Raw genomic sequence first — 17120 nt, 5'->3', positions numbered from 1 at the left:
GTGTCCTTAGGCAGGTTGCTTGCCCTGCCTCAGGCAGTCCCCTCCCTTACTGAAAAACACATTGTCTTGGCTGGTGTGACTGTCCCCAGAAGGAAACTGTAGATGGGAAATGTGGGCCTACACGAGCTTAGAAATGCTGTGTCCCAGAGAAGAATGTCAAGCTAGTTCACCACCAGAGACAAACCACACACTTCAATAAAAAAATACAAATGATACATACATGAAATTTATTAAAACACAAAGAGCTCCAGTCAATTAATATGCAAAAGAAGAATCCAGAGAAAATGAGGAATCAATATGAACTGTCAGATCATAAGCCAAGAGACTCAAATTGTCACAAACATATTACATAATAATATTCATTAATTTACCACTTACTTAGAGACAGGGACGTTGTTAAGTATTTTACATGATGGATACCGTTGAGCCTTCAAGTCCAATTAACAAGGCAAGGACTATCTTTACTTGTAGGTGGAGGGACTGAAGTCCAGAGACGTTCAGTAACTTACCCAACACTGCACATCTTGAATGCCACCAGAGAAAGAATCCCACCCAGGCATTCAGTCAGAACACTACCTCACTTGTTCACAGGTGAAAGCCTTTAAGGAAATAACCTTTTTTAATCACTTGTCAAGTTGCCAAAATTCTAAAGTTTGGTAGCCCACAGCCAAATGTGGGTGTCAAAATGAGCATTTTTCAGGCATTGCGAATAAAAACCTTTTTGAAAAGTAATCTGTTGATGTGTCATTTTATATAAAAAAAAAGTTACTCTACAGATAGTCTCACAAGTACCCACAAAAGTACACAGTGATACTCGATTTAGCTTGTGTAATAGCTAAAGATGAAAAAGATTCTCACACTTTGCTAGTGGGAATACAAGTTTGGGCAGCTGCTGTGAGAGGCGGCATTGAACTGGGAGTCGCTGGAGCCTAGTCTTTCCACTCAATCCAGCATCGTGATCCTAAGAATTTGCCCAACTGAACTGGACTTCTGCTGCATCCGTATGGTGATGTTTATAGAAGCCTTATTGATAAAACCCAAACATACAGCAAACCAGCATGTCCTTCAGCAGGACAGACAGACTCTGGTACATCCATACAATAAAATAATACTCAGCACTAAAAAGAAGTGACCAAACTGGAAGGTTTCAGAGGGTGATTCTAGGACACTGAGACAGATTACCGGGGAGTACAGAGTTCATGATAAAAGTTATTAATGTCATGGACAGACAGACAGAGAGGCAACAGCCATGGTGGAGGTTCCAAGGACAGCTCAGGCCAGCACAAGAGACAGACAGCACGGCAGGGTCTCTGAAGGGAGGAATCGGAGCCCACAGGCAATCATGAGCATTTGCTTCTGAGGATGGGGAGGTTTCACACAGCACAAGTCTGATGTGCAGGCAAGAGGGAGGGGGAGGGGAGCAGGACATGTGGCCAACCAGTCCCCCCTTTGGGGGAAACTCACTGACACTAGGAGGTCCCTTAGCTAAGGACAAGTTCTCAGGAGGGTTCCAGTAGCTGCCACAAGGTAGTGTGGCCTGGAAACATCATTGCATTCTTCCCCACAAGCCATGAAAGCTTACACATGGCTTCCTACACAAGTCATGAAGACGCAGAGGAGGGTTGGCTCTCACTAGGTGAGAGAAGCCGGTCTGAAAAGGCTGCATGCCACATGAGTGCCACTAGATGACATTCAAAACCACAGATGTCACAAAGAGACCACTGGTTACCAGGTCAGAAGACAAGAGACAAACACTACATACCATTGTCTCCTCCTTCTAAGAGGTACAGCAGCTGGCCTGTCGCCCCCAACTTCCCTCCCACAATTTGAAATGATGTCCTCGCCCCTCCCAGAAGCCCCGCCCTCGCTGCAGATGCTTGCAGAACATCACTGCAGAACTTGCTTTCCTGAGTTACTCGTATAAACATAACTTCTCCTTTTCCTTCCTCTTCCTCCTTTCCTTCCAGATAGTGCCCAAGGCCCAGGTATGAGCTCCCAGACGCTCTGGGACTTCTCCTTCTCCTAGCTTGCCTGCCACCCCCGCCCCTGTCACAAATTCCAGGAAAACTGCCCTCGAATTTCCTCCAGAGATCATTTTTTAATTATTTTATGAGCCAGACTAAGAAACCCCATTTTCAATCTTTTATTATGTGTGCTAATATCTTCTTGTGGCAGATTTGGATGAGAGTGTGATGCCTGGAGGTGCAGCAGCTATCATGTGACCATGAGGTCAGCCCTCCCTAAGACCCTAAAGACGGCAGAGCAGATAGCTAGAAGGAACTTGATATCTGTGTTGAGCCACAGGACCAAGCCTAGAACCAGAGACCTCCTGAATTCTTAAGTGGGAAGGAAGCGTTCTAGCCATTCGGGGAACGTTCATTTCACAATTCGGCTACTCAGAGCCAAGAGAGCCTGAGACAGCAGCACCCCAGAGGCGCCATGTGAACACGGAGAGGGAGGGGTGCTTGCCGGACGAGAGGCCAGGGTACCCGCTGGGGTCCCACTTCTCATTCCCACGCACGCCCGTCAGCCCCACTTCCCTCTCACCCACCTACTGTAAGAAACGGCTCTCTCTCTAGCCTCTGCTCCCATCACACGCTGATCCACAGACAGCCTGGGGCTCCAGGTAGAGATGCTGTGTGTGTGTCCCGCCCCGGCCCACCGCGCGCGCGCACACACACACACGCACGCGCACACACACACAGGAAGGGAGTGAGGAGGGCTTCAGTGTCAGACGTAGACTTGGCAGTGAAGAGGCTGCCTGCCCCGATGCGATGCCCGTTCCACCACCCCCAGGGCTTCCTCGCTGAACTGGACACTGTTGCCACTTCCGGGCTCCCACTCCACACCCACTAGGTGGCTCCATGCTGTGCCCCACCTTGCCACTAGGGGGCATCTGGTCATCCTGGGGACAGCGTGAAGCCACTGCCCGGAAGCGTTGGAAAGAGAGCTCTCAGCCCATTCCAGAGCGAGAGAGAACTCAAGAGCCTGGCCCAGGACACCAGGCAATGGCTAGGAACCAACTGTACAGGCAGGCCAAAGACTCTGTAATTAAGACAAATAACGTCTTAATGTCGTGTCTTCAAACCCACACTAATGAGAAAGTAACTGGTACAATGTCTCCAATAAAGCATGGCTTCAGCAATGCTCCACGTCATTCCCAGGCCAACTGCCTGTGACCACATTCCTAGCACCTGCCCTGCCCAAAGGAGTGTCCACCCCAAGAAGAACGAGCCATGCACAGGGAGTTTAGGAATGAAAACCACACAAGAAACCTTTCCCCTCCTTCGGAACTCCCAACTCTAAGATAAGAAAACCAGAACCTCTTCCAAAAGAATGCATCCAGGAAGCTTGCATACAAAGTGTCACCCATGGCCATTGTTCTCTCAGACCTTTGTTTAAAAGTGGGCGAAGGAAAGAGGAGGCAGGGGGACAGACAGCTACAGAAGGTGAGGTGTGAAAACCATTCTCTCTTTGCCCCTGGGTTCCAGCATCCCTGTTTAGCTCTGCAGAAGCACATGGAAAGTTCCGCCCGACAGAGGCTCCTTCCTTCTGCCCTACTCAGGCCCAGAAGGGAGATGTACGCAGATGGCGTCCAAGTCAGATATCTTCTCACATAGTCTCTAGACTCGACTTCCTGAATATGAGCCCAGTTCCACACAGGAAAGACACAGGGGTAGGACAGAGTCCCTAGACTCACTGTACCCCCCCAGGAGGCTCAAACCACACCCAGACCTAATCACAAGCTTGGCAAGATTCTGAACGTGTGAAAGACGAGAGGACCAGCCTTGTGCCAGCAAGCACTCAGGGGATGCCCTTCTAGAAGGACTTGAGTCCTTGCCTTCACCCAGCCGGACCACTGCAACAGCCCAAAGCAAGGAAAACAGAAAACCCAGCAGAGTGACCCCAGAGAGGCCTCCCTGCCTAGTATCTGCTCAGAAACCACTTTTGTAAACTCAGTCCTTTAGTGTGTCTCCAAAAAGAAACAAAATGGGTGAAGGGTAAGGGCTTAGGCCCCCGAAAATCAAAGACACTGAGACCCAGACCAAGCCGTGGCCTCAGGGAAATGCTGCAAACCACAGGAAGAGAAAGAGTGAGATTTGGGGTGATAGAGCCAAGGAAGACAGACCCGACATAAACCTAAGGAGGCTCAAGGGACAAGGATATCCGGACAGTGGAGAGACAAAGCGTTCTAGGGACAAGAGGAATTGAGACAGAAAAGGGGAAGAGACATCAGAGAAGGAATGCATAGACATAATGCAAAAAAAGGCACCCTAAGTTTTTTTCCATAAAGACGCTATGAAATGAAAAGTACCAGGCCGAGACAGACCAGGCGAGCCTGTGGGTACCTTTAAAACAGAACACACTTCATAGCCTAAGCTTCAATCCCCCAATTCACGTTTCCTCCTGCTCAAGTGAGGCCACAGGAGAGCTCCTGCTTCAGGACCCAGACCTGCCTCCTTGCTGCACTGTCTCTGGCTGGCCAGGAGGGGGAGGATGGCCCATGACTCAGCAGGAATCCTGCAGAGTCACTGCTCAAGGATAGCAAAGGTGACCATGAGCCCAGCTCTTGTAGGAAGACTCAGACACAGCATTTCTGATCTGCCTGTGCCACAGTGATTTGGCTTGGGTTTTTTTTTTTTTTTTTTAACAGTTTCACCGTTTCCAGGCGCTCTTACATTTCTGTGACCACAGCCCCAGCACAAATCCTGTGCTCTCGGAATCCTACAGGTCAACATGGTTCCCAGGTCCTTCTAAGGACTCCAAAACAGGAGAGCAAAGTTTAGGGCTCAACAAGGTTTCTAAAGAACATATATGAAAGAGGCTCCTTGCCGACCCTCAGAGCCACCTTCCAGGAAACTGGCAGGTTAAGCCCCATGTGCTAGGAGCAGCTTTCGGGGGACTGAGGCTAAGCAGGTGGTATGCCAAGGATGAGGGCGGAGCTGGCCTCTGTTCCTCAAAAGACGAAAAGATAGAGTCTAAGTCTTAGCTTGCTGATCTCAAACAGCGTGTCAGACAGGAAGGCGCAGGTAAAGTGGGAGAACAAGGCAGTCCTGCAGAGTGAGTCTCCCTGTTAGGCCACACGGCCTCCTCCTTTGTTAAAGGAGAGGGTCCTGGGGCTGGATATAGGTGATGCTGATTTTAACAGACTTGTCCTGAATGACTCCCTGAATGATGTTTGTGTGGGTGGTAGGGGAGGGGTCCCAAGGACCATAGCGATGGGAGAGTAAATCCAGGGCCGCCTGCGCTCCAGACTCCACTGTGGCCCTGCCCTGCCTGACAAGTTGGATGAGAACTTATAAAGGACGAGTCGTAGCTTCAGATGACAAAACTGGGCCAGGTCAAAATGACGAGTGAGAAAGAACTCAACATGGACGGCTGCCAAGCTTCACCTCTAACCAAGGTCGTCTGGCAAGCCAGCAGCGTTGCTTCTACACAGCATCCAGAGGAACGGCCGGGGCAGCGTGTGGACCACAGGCAGTCTGTGACGGGTGATGGGCAGATGCAGGCACAAACGCACCTGCCTGCCTGAGGGGGCACAGCACTCCCTTAGGGCTCCATACGGAGGGCCACCTCAAGGCTCTTAAGGCTTCCAAGCCTGCACACCCAGGGGTCTACCTAGGGCTACCCAGGGCTCTGCTGCGGGTCTAGACTGGCCTCGGGTCACATCCTTGCTTGGCTTCTGCCCTTCCCTACCTATTCTTCTCACCTCAACAGACTAGGGGGGGCGGGATGTCCTCCTCCATGTGGCTCTAGGAACTGACTTCAGAGGCTCCCGGCCAGAAGGCACGAGACCTAGACAGGGCACACCACTGCGGGTGAAGAAGCTGGGATGGAGAACCCAGGCTCTCAAGGAGGGACGTTAAGGGAATGGGACATGGACTACCGGAGCGGCCAAGCCGGCAGCAAAGGGCCAGCAGCCCCATCCTGCAGCCATGAAACACTGGGCAACACCAGCATGTGAGCCTAGCACTAACTGGAGCCAGGTGCTTTACATGGTTTATGCAACTGCATTCCCACCAGCCAAAAACGAAGTGCTGCTACCACTCCATTTTAGAGCTAAAGAAGTTTCAGCTCTTCGGGACTACTAAGTATCTTGACCAAGATTTTGTGAACATCAATGTGAATCCGGGGTTCGGTTTCCAGCTCTAGACCCCCTTAGGCTGTGGTGGCCCACCCCAATCCCAAATTATTAGGACCTACATGGATGGGGTGGGTCCCCTTCAGCCACCGTCAAATAATAATCTAGCATCCAGGGGACAGAGACGGTGGCATCACAGTGGAGGAGGACATTTCTCCACTTCCCAACCCCCCCAGCGTTGTGACCACCAGCAGGCAAGGAGCCTAGATTTGCAGTGGTTCCCTAAGAGGGCGACAAGGCCTTGTATTCCTTGCATGTTACCCACAAGAAGGCAGTCCTGGGGTGGCGAGCCAGACTTTGACTGCCCAAGCCCCAGGTGACTCAGAAGGAGAACAGACAGAATGGGGTGGCCCCTGAAGACTGAGGGACGAAGGCTACCAGGACACAGAGCCCTTGAGTTCTGGGGTTTATGCCCCAGAGGACAGAATTTACCAGAACAAAAGAAGCAACACTAACCATGTCCAATGCCCCAGTTCTGCCAAGGCCTAGCAAAGCTCTGATCTCTCAACTTGTAGTTATTTTTAATTCAAAATTTGACAAACATAGAGAGTGAGATCCACCACCTCCAAAAGGTGTCCCAAATGCCCAAGCCTGAAATCAGGAGTCCAAGAGAAGAAGTCTATAAAGTCAGTGACCATGCTCAACAGACCCTGGTCCAGTATCCAAATCAGGCCTTGCCTAGGAGGGGCCCAATAAGAGTAGGAATGGATTCAGTTCAGAAATTAAGTCAGCAGATGCCACAGGCAGGCCAGAGAACAGGGGCTGTACAGCTGAGCCAGTGGGTATCCCAGGGTTTCCAACCACCACACGGGCTGGGCGGGGTTCTAGTACCATCACACAGACGTTTATCAGTCAGGACGAAGCTAAGTGGGTGGCGGGCCCACCCTGGCTTTCATCCGGTGCAGCACGGGAATCGCAGGTTGGCACAATCTGCCCAACAATGAGCTTGAGATCTGCATGCGGCAGAGGCGGAGGTCTTTGCGCAGCGGGTTTCCCTGCCACTGGGCAAACCCTGTGCTATGTTTCCCTTTGTGTGGACCTCCAGAGCCTGCCCACCCACCCTTGCTTGTCCCAGAAAGGGATCTCACTGTCCTCCTGCCCCAAGCGGAAGGACCTCAGCCTCCGCGACTTCTTCTCACTGAACAGACTGTACACATGGGTGGGACTCTCCCCCACCTTCTGCAGACCCCATAATGCTCGCCACAGGCGCCCACGTCAGCCTCCCAGCTGATGAACACCCGGTGGTACCTACCTGCCCATCAGTGACTCAACATATTCCAGCAGAACAGATATCTCCAAGCTGTCCCCACTCCAACCACCTGCCCAGGCCCTCTGTGTCAACAGCTTTCTCAACTGCGGCCCTGTGTGAAGGTGGCATTGCCCCCTGTGTGAAGGTGGCATTGCCCCGTGTCCCCAAAGCTATCTGCTCACTGTCATTCAGGCTCCGACGCTGGGCTGCTGGTACCTGTGTATGGAGGAGACAAGTGACCATATACCATACCCCAGAGCATGAAGTGCCTGCCTTGCCTCACACAAATATTCAAACATTCCCAGGACTTCCGGGAGTCTGCCTGCTCCCTGGGAGAGGCATAGAACCAACAAGACGGCCCATTACGAGGCTTCTCACTTAGCAAGCCGGCCTCTCTTGCCTTGACACACTATCCCTGCTCCAAACCATAATCCATGTCATAGCATTTTCCTACTTCAGGGAGCATCAGGACCTTGCAGATGGGGCAGAGAAGCCACCTTCCAGATCCTAGGGTCCCAGGGGTGACTTCATCTCCCCTTGTACAAGTTATTCAAGCTTCGGGAACATGGTCAAATCTGAGGCTCTGAGTCTACCCATCTCTGGAGCTATCTCCCATGCATGACCCGAGGACTCTATCCCAGGAGCCTAGGATCTTCAACAGACTACACCGATCCTCCTGGGTCTTGAGAAACCCTTGGGTAATAAAATCAGGCGGCTAAGACCCTGTGTGCTCTTTCTCCACCCAAATCTACTGACCCCCACTGCCCAGCCTTGCTAGGCCATTTCTAACATAAGTCATTTCCAGCCCTTGACACTCAGAGCCTCTCAACTCTAGCCATTTCCTTACCTGGTGAGAACCCCAGCCAGGTCCCCCAGCCACCAGCTAGGATGAAAGCCAATGGAGTGGGTAGGGAAGACGCCCTTTCAAGCACTGAAACACATTTGGGGACAGGTGGCCACTTGTTCACCACTTCCTGAGGCAGGGAACCAGGTACAGGGGCCTGCAGGGGCTGGATTTTGGGAAAGCCCTCCAAGTGGCACGCACAGCCCTCCTGTAGCACGCTGGTCCCTGCACTCCACAGGCAGTGGCTGTGTCACAGCCCCCTGGAACCTGGCAGAGAATGTGCATTCAATGAGTCCTTCCTGTCCCCACCCTCACTGAGCTGGCCTGGGTGTCTGTCTCGGGCCATCACCGGGGCTCAGCTGGTCCCAGCTCTAAGCCTTCCACACTGCATTGAAGTGTCTACCTCAGAGCTCATCGGTTAGACCTTTGGCAGACTTCCTCTGCGACATCTGAAAAGAGGGGAAAACCTCAACGAGGTAGGTGAGCCCGGTGGATGGCAAGCAGCGATGTCAGTTCTCTAGGGACCAGCGCAACCCTTGCCACGTGGACCTCCTGTGTCATGTAAAAATTCATTATTCCCTAGCAAAGCTATTAAAAACAAAACCACCAGGAGTCCTGGGGGAGTAGCAGCAAAGTCCTGTGGGCAGATCAAACAAAAGGTTGAGTACTTTTACAGGAAGGAAATCAGGATTTTGCCGATGTGCAATGCAAAATCCCTGCCCCAAAGTCCAGAGCCCAGAACGGAGAAGTGGCTCTTAGGAATCAAGCCCTTAAAAGACAGCCCGGCTGCACAGAGCTGCAAGCCCAAGGCTGATGTTCAAGTGACAGCGTGGCTTCTGGTGACACAGAGTCTCCACTCTGACTGCCACTGGCCTAGATCCAAGTCCAGAGTCAAGGCCAGCTTCGGGGTCACAACTCCTCATTCTGGAGCTGCTCCAGAGCAGCCACAGCAGCTGGGGCGCCTCAGTGACTGCATGACCGCCCGCAGGGGGCCCCGGCGGCCCTCTGTAGACAGGCTGTCCTCACTGACTGGTGCCAGCTGCAGCTGCTCAAACTGCATCTCCAGGTGCTTCTGGATGGCAATGCCGAGCACCTCAGGGTCCACTGAGGCTCCATACACCTCCCACGTCATGCCCTCAGAATCCCATCTCACGTCCCTCACAGGTGACGACGCCTCCTCCAGGCGGGGCCCCACCATTACCTCTGGGAAAATGTTCAGAGTCTCAGGCGCTTCCAGGGATGGGCTGGTAGCCACAGCCTTGCAGGCCGCCACTGGAGCTACCTGGACCCCAGCATCCTGAGCTGATGCCACACCCAAGGCCAAGTCAGTGGCTGAGGTCATGGTCCATACATCTTTGGTCCTGGAGCCAGACTCTGCGGTCAGTCCCACAGGCCCCCAAGGATGGACACAGCAGTGAGGATGCCCAGAAATCCCCCCGGGGAATTTACAGTGGAACTTCATCCCACACTGAGCCTGCAACCCAGACTCACTCACTGATGCCACCAATTTGGGAAAGGCCAGGATGCCTGTTGCAGGCAGAGCACGGCAGCAGCCGCCAGAGGCAGCCTCCCTCACAGTGCAGAGCAGAGCTGCCGGGGGCGGAGCCTGACAGGAAGTGGAAGATGGCTGTCCAGTAGCTTTGGGTCCACCCTGGGGACTGCTGAGGAGACCAGCCGTACCCTCCAGTTCTACAGCTGGCACCAACCCCTGACTGTCCCCCAGCGGGCAGGCTGATTTAGAAGTCTCATCCTCCGGTGCCAGGTCACTTTCCAGGACAGCAGGGGTCTGGCCATCTTGCCCAGCAATGCTTCCAGGCTGCAGCTGAGCCCTCTGGACCGGTGAGCTGCCAAGGGCGGAACAGCTGAGGCTGGCCTTCTGAGCTCCGCCACGCCCCCGGCTCTGGGTACTATGAACCAAGTCTGAGTGGCTCCTCTGCACGGCTGCCACACTGGGGGCCCGTAGGCGACACATGTCACCGGCGCCCACGGCAGACACATTGCCAACAGTGCTGCTTCTCCAGTGGCCTCCAGCACCAGCCTGTGGCCAAGGACTCGAGGTGTGTGCTTGTTGGGTGCGCGCGGTCTGGCACCCCTCCTCCGCCAGAGTCCGGGGACTGGGGCTGGCCTCCCCGGGCTGTGCCCGCCACACAGTGCTGCTGGAACTCTTGCGCAGCTCTGGCCTCTGCTCCGGCCCTTCACACAGCAAGCTAGAAGAACTCTGGGACAGGGGCTGTGGACGGGGACTTTGGGGTTCCCGGGCACCCGGTTCAGGGTGGCTAGAACTCATGGCTGCCTACGAGAGAGAAAAAAATAGGAAGTGAGTGAAGCCGAGCTTACACTCTGCGAGGCACACGGAGGAAGCAGCTTCGGCCCCAGCCTGCCTGCCTGATCAGAGCCATAAGGGCATCAGGGACAAGACACATACCAGACGCTCCAAATCAAGGCTTGCTGTATGATGCACAGAACAACCACTGTTCCTCAAGTGGACCCTGGAGATCACCACCATGCCAGTTTTTTCCATACATATGAGATAGGTGGCGGGGGGAGGGGCAGTCCGGGGAGAACCCAGGAGGAAGGCCCAGTGAGCTGGGGTCCTAAGACTGGACATGTGGCATCATAAGGAGGCTTTGGGAAAACTGCTCTTGGCTAGTCGACACAGAAAGATTGCAGGTTTAACAGCCAGCACAGCTGAGCACCCCTGGGACTGGCAGCATCCTCTTGGCATATGGACTGGGGTCTCCTGGGCACAGAGTGGGGCCTCAGAGAAGGTTTTGGGGTAAGGAGGCAATGAATACTGGACGTGGTGAGAATTTCTCTGGTTCTCCTCGTGCTCTTCTCCCATCCTCTCCAGCCTGACCTACACATGTCTGATTGCCTTGTCAAAAGTGAAGGGAAACAGGTTCGTGACTCTCCCCCTCCCTCTGGGAAAGGGAGACCTTGCAATCAGCCCTTAGTGCTGGTCCTGACTCCATTTGTCCATTCATCTGCAGCCATTTCCTGAGCCCCTGCTGAATGCTGCACTCGCTGTTCTGCAGCTGGGAACGTGGGGATCATTTAGCCCTAGCTATTCCTGGGAATGGCCATCCAGCAGTAAGAAAATAATGCCCAAAGGCAAAAATCAGATACCCCTGCAAAATGACAACTCTCTTCCCAGTGTGCCTGCTCCAGCTCGAGATCCACCACCGCCACCTCCGAGCGACCTACACCCCACACACCCGCTTTCCACTTCACCATCTCTGCCTGAGCCCCTCCCCAGCTGGCCCAGATGGGCAACCTCCATCCCCCGCTTCAGCATCGTGGAGCCTGGACAGAACACTCTGGCTGACCCTCAGCTCCCCTCCCCAAGCCCGAAGTTAGCAGAGTAAGGACTCTGGTCAGTTATTTACCATCCGAGCAGTGCTGTGCCCTGACAAGCGGCTGGCATTCAGAGGGCAGACGCCGCATGGTAGGCAGACAGGGAGAATGAACTTAAAAACAAGGCCATGGAGGAGTGGGCTAGGTGCCCAAAGCTGTCTGAGGAAAGGCTCTGCCAAGGCAAGGAACTCACAGGGATGGTAGGGAAACTTCCTGGACAATCACCACAGAAACCAAGGCTGGAGAGAGAGGGAGAGGGTGATAGTCAGGTGACACAGGAAAGTGACAGGTAGGTTGGGACATGGGTAGGGCCAGAGGGTCAGAATAACTGGGCCAACCCAGCCCTCATCAGACGGGGTGGATCACCGTGGGCCTTCCTGTCAGGAGGGATGGGCCTGAGAGGCGAGGCAGACACAGAAGGTGACAGTTTTGGTTTAGGCAATCCAAATCCTCCCCACCACCTTAGACTGATAAAGGCTGACAGGAAACCGACCATCCTGCCCGGTGAGCACGGCCAGCCAAAATGGAATGCGGCCTCAGCTTCTGCCACAGGAACTCTCCCTGTCTCGAGTTCGGGACAACACGGGAGTCTGGAAGCCAAAGCATAGAGTCTAGTCCAGTAGACCGCCTGCGGTGATGGAAAGGTAGACCTCGCCCTGTCCAGGGTAGTGGGCACTGTAGGTTTATCCCCTATAGCATTGGCTATCATCATTAGGGCACTAACCACATATGGTAACTACCTGTCAGGCAAACAGTGACCAAGACACTGAATTTTTGATAAGCAATTTAAATAACCGGCTACAGGTGGCTAGCAGTCACTGTATTGGGCAAAGCCATACTGAACACAGCCAGTTTGGTAAGGAGTGTCCCACACCAGCTGTTCCTCGTGTCCACAGCCAGACTGGACGGGTGGCAAAGAAAGGGCTCTAGCCCAGGACTGCGCTCAGGAAGGCTAACACCCAGTAAACGGGGGAAAGCACTAACGTCAACGGCAGCTCCAACGACGGCAATCACAGCTTTGAACGTTGCAGGCCCGGGCCACAGCTTTCGCAAACACTGTCTCGTTCCGCTGTCACAGCCACCTCGTGACGCAATTCATCATCCCCATTCTACAAATGAGGTCACAGCTCAGAAGCTCCGTGACCTGACCAAGGGCACAGAGCTAGCCAATGGCTCAGTGAGGAGGCAAGCCCATGAGTATACGAGGTCCTCCAAGCAGTGTGCAGCTCTCTGAGCTGACCACTGCACACAGCTGGAGTGCCAGTGCCTACCCCTGCCGCTGTACTGCCGACGGTGTCCCTAACATGCCAGGGGAGCACAGCTCGGCCACCACCACCCCCCACTTCGCCCGATTCTTAGGCTGCAAGGATAAGGAGGGCAGAAAGACACCCGCAGACTGAAAGTCCTCCTGTGCACACCAAGTGGTACCTGTGGGTAGTAAGAGAACCACCCAACCGGGGTCTAAAAGCCCCATGGGAACCCCATCAGAAGAGTCTACATAACCCTAGGTAAGATCCACTACTTCTGATCCTCCTAGAGAGTAGAACGGTGAAGAGCAGGCCAGCCCCTTGACCCCTGGAGGAAATAGGCGGGATAAGACTGAGGGAATCCCAGCCCCCACCAAGACCTATTGAGGAGACATGAGCAACGAGATTGTTGCACCTGCCTCCCCTGACACAGCCCCTCCCTCAGAGAGACCGGTGACCACAGAGACCCCAGTGAAAAGCTACGTATCAGTTACCTCTTCTATTCTAACACTTGCCAAGTGGCAGATGATAACACTCAACCTCAGAGCAATTAAAAAATGTCAAAGAACCCACAGCTGCAAATGGCCGACTTAAGGCCTCACCGGTGTGTCAGCCACGCGCAGCAAGCAGCCAATGGCATTTTGGATTAAAAACCCAAGCTTTGCAGAAATATCCAGGCCAGCTTATCCAAAGAGATCCACTTGGCCAGAGGCTCCAATACTCGCTCCAGCCCAGAAATCTAGGCCTTAGGACATGCCCAGTAGGATGATCAAGGTCCCAACTCAGCCCACACTGTGACATGTATGTAAACTCAGCCCACACTGTGACATGTATGTAAACTCAGCCCACACTGTGACATGTATGTAAACTCAGCCCACACTGTGACATGTATGTAAACTCAGCCCACACTGTGACATGTATGTAAACTCAGCCCACACTGTGACATGTATGTAAACTCAGCCCACACTGTGACATGTATGTAAACTCAGCCCACACTGTGACATGTATGTAAACTCAGCCCACACTGTGACATGTATGTAAACTCAGCCCACACTGTGACATGTATGTAAACTCAGCCCACACTGTGACATGTATGTAAACTCAGCCCACACTGTGACATGTATGTAAACTTTCCCTTGTAAAGTAAGCCCTGCTCCGCAAGGTTGCTGTGAAGACTGAACTAAACAGCATGAGGTAATCATCTTTTTCTCCTCCATCATCAGTGATGTGAGACCACAGCATTGTAGGAAATCACACTGGGAAAGCCCTAGGTAGGAGCAATGATATCCTGTTAGGAAACCAGCAAGATGCCCGACGGTAAGCTCCATCTTCCAGTTCTGGCTGCCTTCATCCTGTCCTGTGATGTTACCCCTTTCCCCAGTGCCCCAGTCACCACAGTAAGTTTCCCAGGGCCTGCTTTAAACCTTCATCTAGGTAGACTATGCAGATACACAGGCTGAGGTATACATGCCACATGCCTAGAAAGTTGTTACAGGCATAGGCAGGTTCTAGTTTTACCCAAAAGAGATCCTGAGACGTAGCTGGAGAGACGGCTCAGTGGTTAATGACATATTCCTCCTGCAGAGGACCTGAGGTTGGTTTCCAACACTCATGTTGGGTGGCTCTCAACTATCTGCAGCTCCAGCTCCAAAGGATCAGACGCCTCTGGTCTCCACGGGCACCCATACTTACATGTACATACCCACACACAGGCACTCTCCTGGGGAGATGTTTCAGCCTAACGTAAAAGGCAGAGCTATCCAAGAGCACCAGTGTTGAATAACGTTTTTTCTTGATATTCTTTCTCTGACCTCATTCAATGCGAAAGTCATGATGGCTGTGGCTGGTGTCAGGATGTCACTGCTGGACTGTCCAGCAACTAAAGAGTCAACCACCCTCACATGCACAAGCGATCAAAGCCACGTTGAATAAGCACTCCCCCCTCCAAATTTTCAGAAACCCCCAGACTAGCCCAGCCTGAGACCGGCGGCTTTGTTTGGCCGGATTCCACCCCAACTGAGAAGCGCAGACCTTTGGGATGCCCACACGAAGGCTTCCATGTCATCCATTTAAGAACTCCCTTCTTGAGCAGCAGGTGATCAGACAGCAACCTCTCCACCCAGAAAGCCACAAAAGGAAAAGCAACTCCACAAGAAGGGAGCACGGGAGAACCAGGACCGGTCATAGTGTCAAAGTACAGAAGTTATTTAGGGACCAGGTGGGGTACTCCCTACAAACCCCTCAAATCCCCTGTACGGAGGGGTGTGGCCACCAATACCAAGTGATTTGATCCATTCCGGAGCAAATAAAGGGCCTAAAGGAAACACTCGGGCAGAACATTCCTAAAAGGGTTTGGGGCTAAAACTAGCCCCTCATAGCTTCTAGCCTCATGGAGATGACATGCTGCCTAAGGACAGAATGCCAGGAAGGATTCTTGGTGTAACCATAGGGCAACAATCTCCCAGATGCCACCCTGCTCACCACAGAGAGACCTAAACCCCTCAGAGTCCCAGAGCCTGAGCCCGAGCTGAGCCGCGTGAGGGTTCGCCCACTCCCTCAGAGGTGTTTCTAAGCATGGAAACAGCCCAGGTGGCCACTGTGATCCTACCTGCACTCCCCAGCAGTGCCCCAGCATGGGCACACCTCACCGTGGTCACCCCAGAGATCAAGGCACAGGCCGATTTGCAGTGTGAGCCTGCAAGAAAGAGCGTTTGTACACACAGCAGCAGTCTGATGCCAAGCACAGGCCGCCCTGCTGCGGGCAAAGGCCTGAACGTGCCGCACACCACGCAGCCTCCCTGGCCAGGGCTCCCTTCCCCGCACCTCCAGAGCAAAGGGCACAGGGGTCTTGGGGAGAAGGGCCCAACACAAGCCTCGGAACTAGGCTACAGATCTTTCCAGGACAAAGGCAGTGGCTCAAAGGACACGGGGCAGTAAGGCAGTAGGGATGTTCCCTGGCAGAAGAGGGCGGGGTATTGGCAACAGAGGACGGGGGAGGGTGCGGATGGAAGAGAGGAGGAAACCGGGAGGCAAGAAGCAAAGGGAGGCGGGATGGAGGCCGATAGACCCAGGTCTCGGGCAGAGAAAAACAAAAAACAAAACAAAACAGAAAACCGGAGGCTGGGCAGAGGGACACGGAGAAGAGGACCGAAGAGGCGACAGTGCGGAGGAATGCAATGCGGCGCGGGCAGCGGTGAGGAGTGGGCTCGTGGTTGCGGAAAGGGGCGGCACCGCCCACCCCACCCTAGCACCCACCACCGCCGGCCTCTCACCCAGTGGCCGCCGGGCCGCGCAGGCCGACGGACGCGCTGCTCCTGCTGCCGCCACAGGTGCCCTGCGCCAAGATGGAGCCGGAGCCGCACCGGGTCTGACCCGCCGAGGTGCACTGCCCGCACGGCCAAGGGACAGCCAGGGAGGCTGGCACCCGTTCCCGAGGCAGGGGCGCTGGGTGGGGGGGGCTCTCTCACCTGGGTGCGCCCCGCCTCTCCACTGCCACAGCGTCCTGGCCCCGCCCCCTGCCTCGGCCCCGCCCCACGCCCACTCCTCTAGGCCCCGCCCCCAAGGGCGCCCAGCCCCCTTCTGGACCCCTCCTCGGGGCTGCTTCCCCACTGTGGGACCATCTTTGCAGCCCTCTCGGCACAGCCGGCCGGCCGGTGTGTTTCTGTCCTCCCACCCACAAAGGGCGCCATTACCCTGTCCCAGCCTCGCCGTGTTCACCCAGCATGGTAGCTCCTCGCGATCCTCCGGGCCCCAGGTTCGCCCCCTCAGTCCCCTTTCCTCAAGGACCTGTCCCCGTGTCCTTTTCCATCCTGCCCTGCCTTTCCTAAGTCTCTGGGCGTCAGATCCCTCTCTAGAGACCTTTTCCCCCAGGTACTGCTCTCTCGAGGCCTTGGGGCTCTACACTGCTGGTTAGGGATTCATCAGTCCTGGAGACAACTGTACTTTCTTCTCAGCAACACACTCACCTCAGGGAGAAACCCTAGCTTGACCCCACACCTTTCAGATTTATGATCCCAGTCTAGTCCTCAGAGCACCTGACCAGGCCCCAGGACCCCAACTTATAGTCTCGTTTCCTAAAGTCGTATCCTCAGCCTTCAAGGTCAGTGTTCTTAATTTCCTGTCACCCCATCCACTGCCAGGACCCTTTGCACCCTTGCCGTCTGACCCAATCCAACCGAGGCCTTCAGTCTCCCAGCCTGCCTCAGGGATGCCAAGAGCTGATATACACAGTGACTGGGGGGGGGGGGTAAACACCAGACCTTACCAGAGCCTGAATTCTCGTCC

At 54.1% G+C, this 17120-nt stretch overlaps 1 protein-coding gene across 1 annotated transcript; it reads right to left on the bottom strand.

Annotated features, from left to right (window-relative positions):
* Positions 1–204: 204 nt before the first annotated feature.
* On the bottom strand, positions 205–16257 carry Gprin2 (G protein regulated inducer of neurite outgrowth 2). The gene is made up of 2 exons (XM_040747704.1): positions 16109–16257; positions 205–10528 (listed from the first exon to the last, which is right to left on the bottom strand). The coding sequence occupies exon 2, from the start codon at positions 10520–10522 to the stop codon at positions 9155–9157; it is 1368 nt and encodes a 455-aa protein (XP_040603638.1). The 5' UTR covers positions 10523–10528; positions 16109–16257; the 3' UTR covers positions 205–9154.
* Between the last annotated feature and the right edge of the window lie 863 nt (positions 16258–17120).

This window comes from Mesocricetus auratus, unplaced genomic scaffold, assembly GCF_017639785.1.
Source record: "Mesocricetus auratus isolate SY011 unplaced genomic scaffold, BCM_Maur_2.0 Super-Scaffold_100006, whole genome shotgun sequence".
NCBI lineage: Eukaryota > Metazoa > Chordata > Mammalia > Rodentia > Cricetidae > Mesocricetus > Mesocricetus auratus.
The sequence above is the reverse complement of the archived record's forward strand: the minus strand, read 5'-3'. Positions and strand labels throughout refer to the sequence as shown.

Bases quoted from the DNA above. Each gene is read 5' to 3' on its own strand.
- Gprin2 (XM_040747704.1), bottom strand. From the start codon at position 10,522: ATGAGTTCTAGCCACCCTGAACCGGGTGCCCGGGAACCCCAAAGTCCC.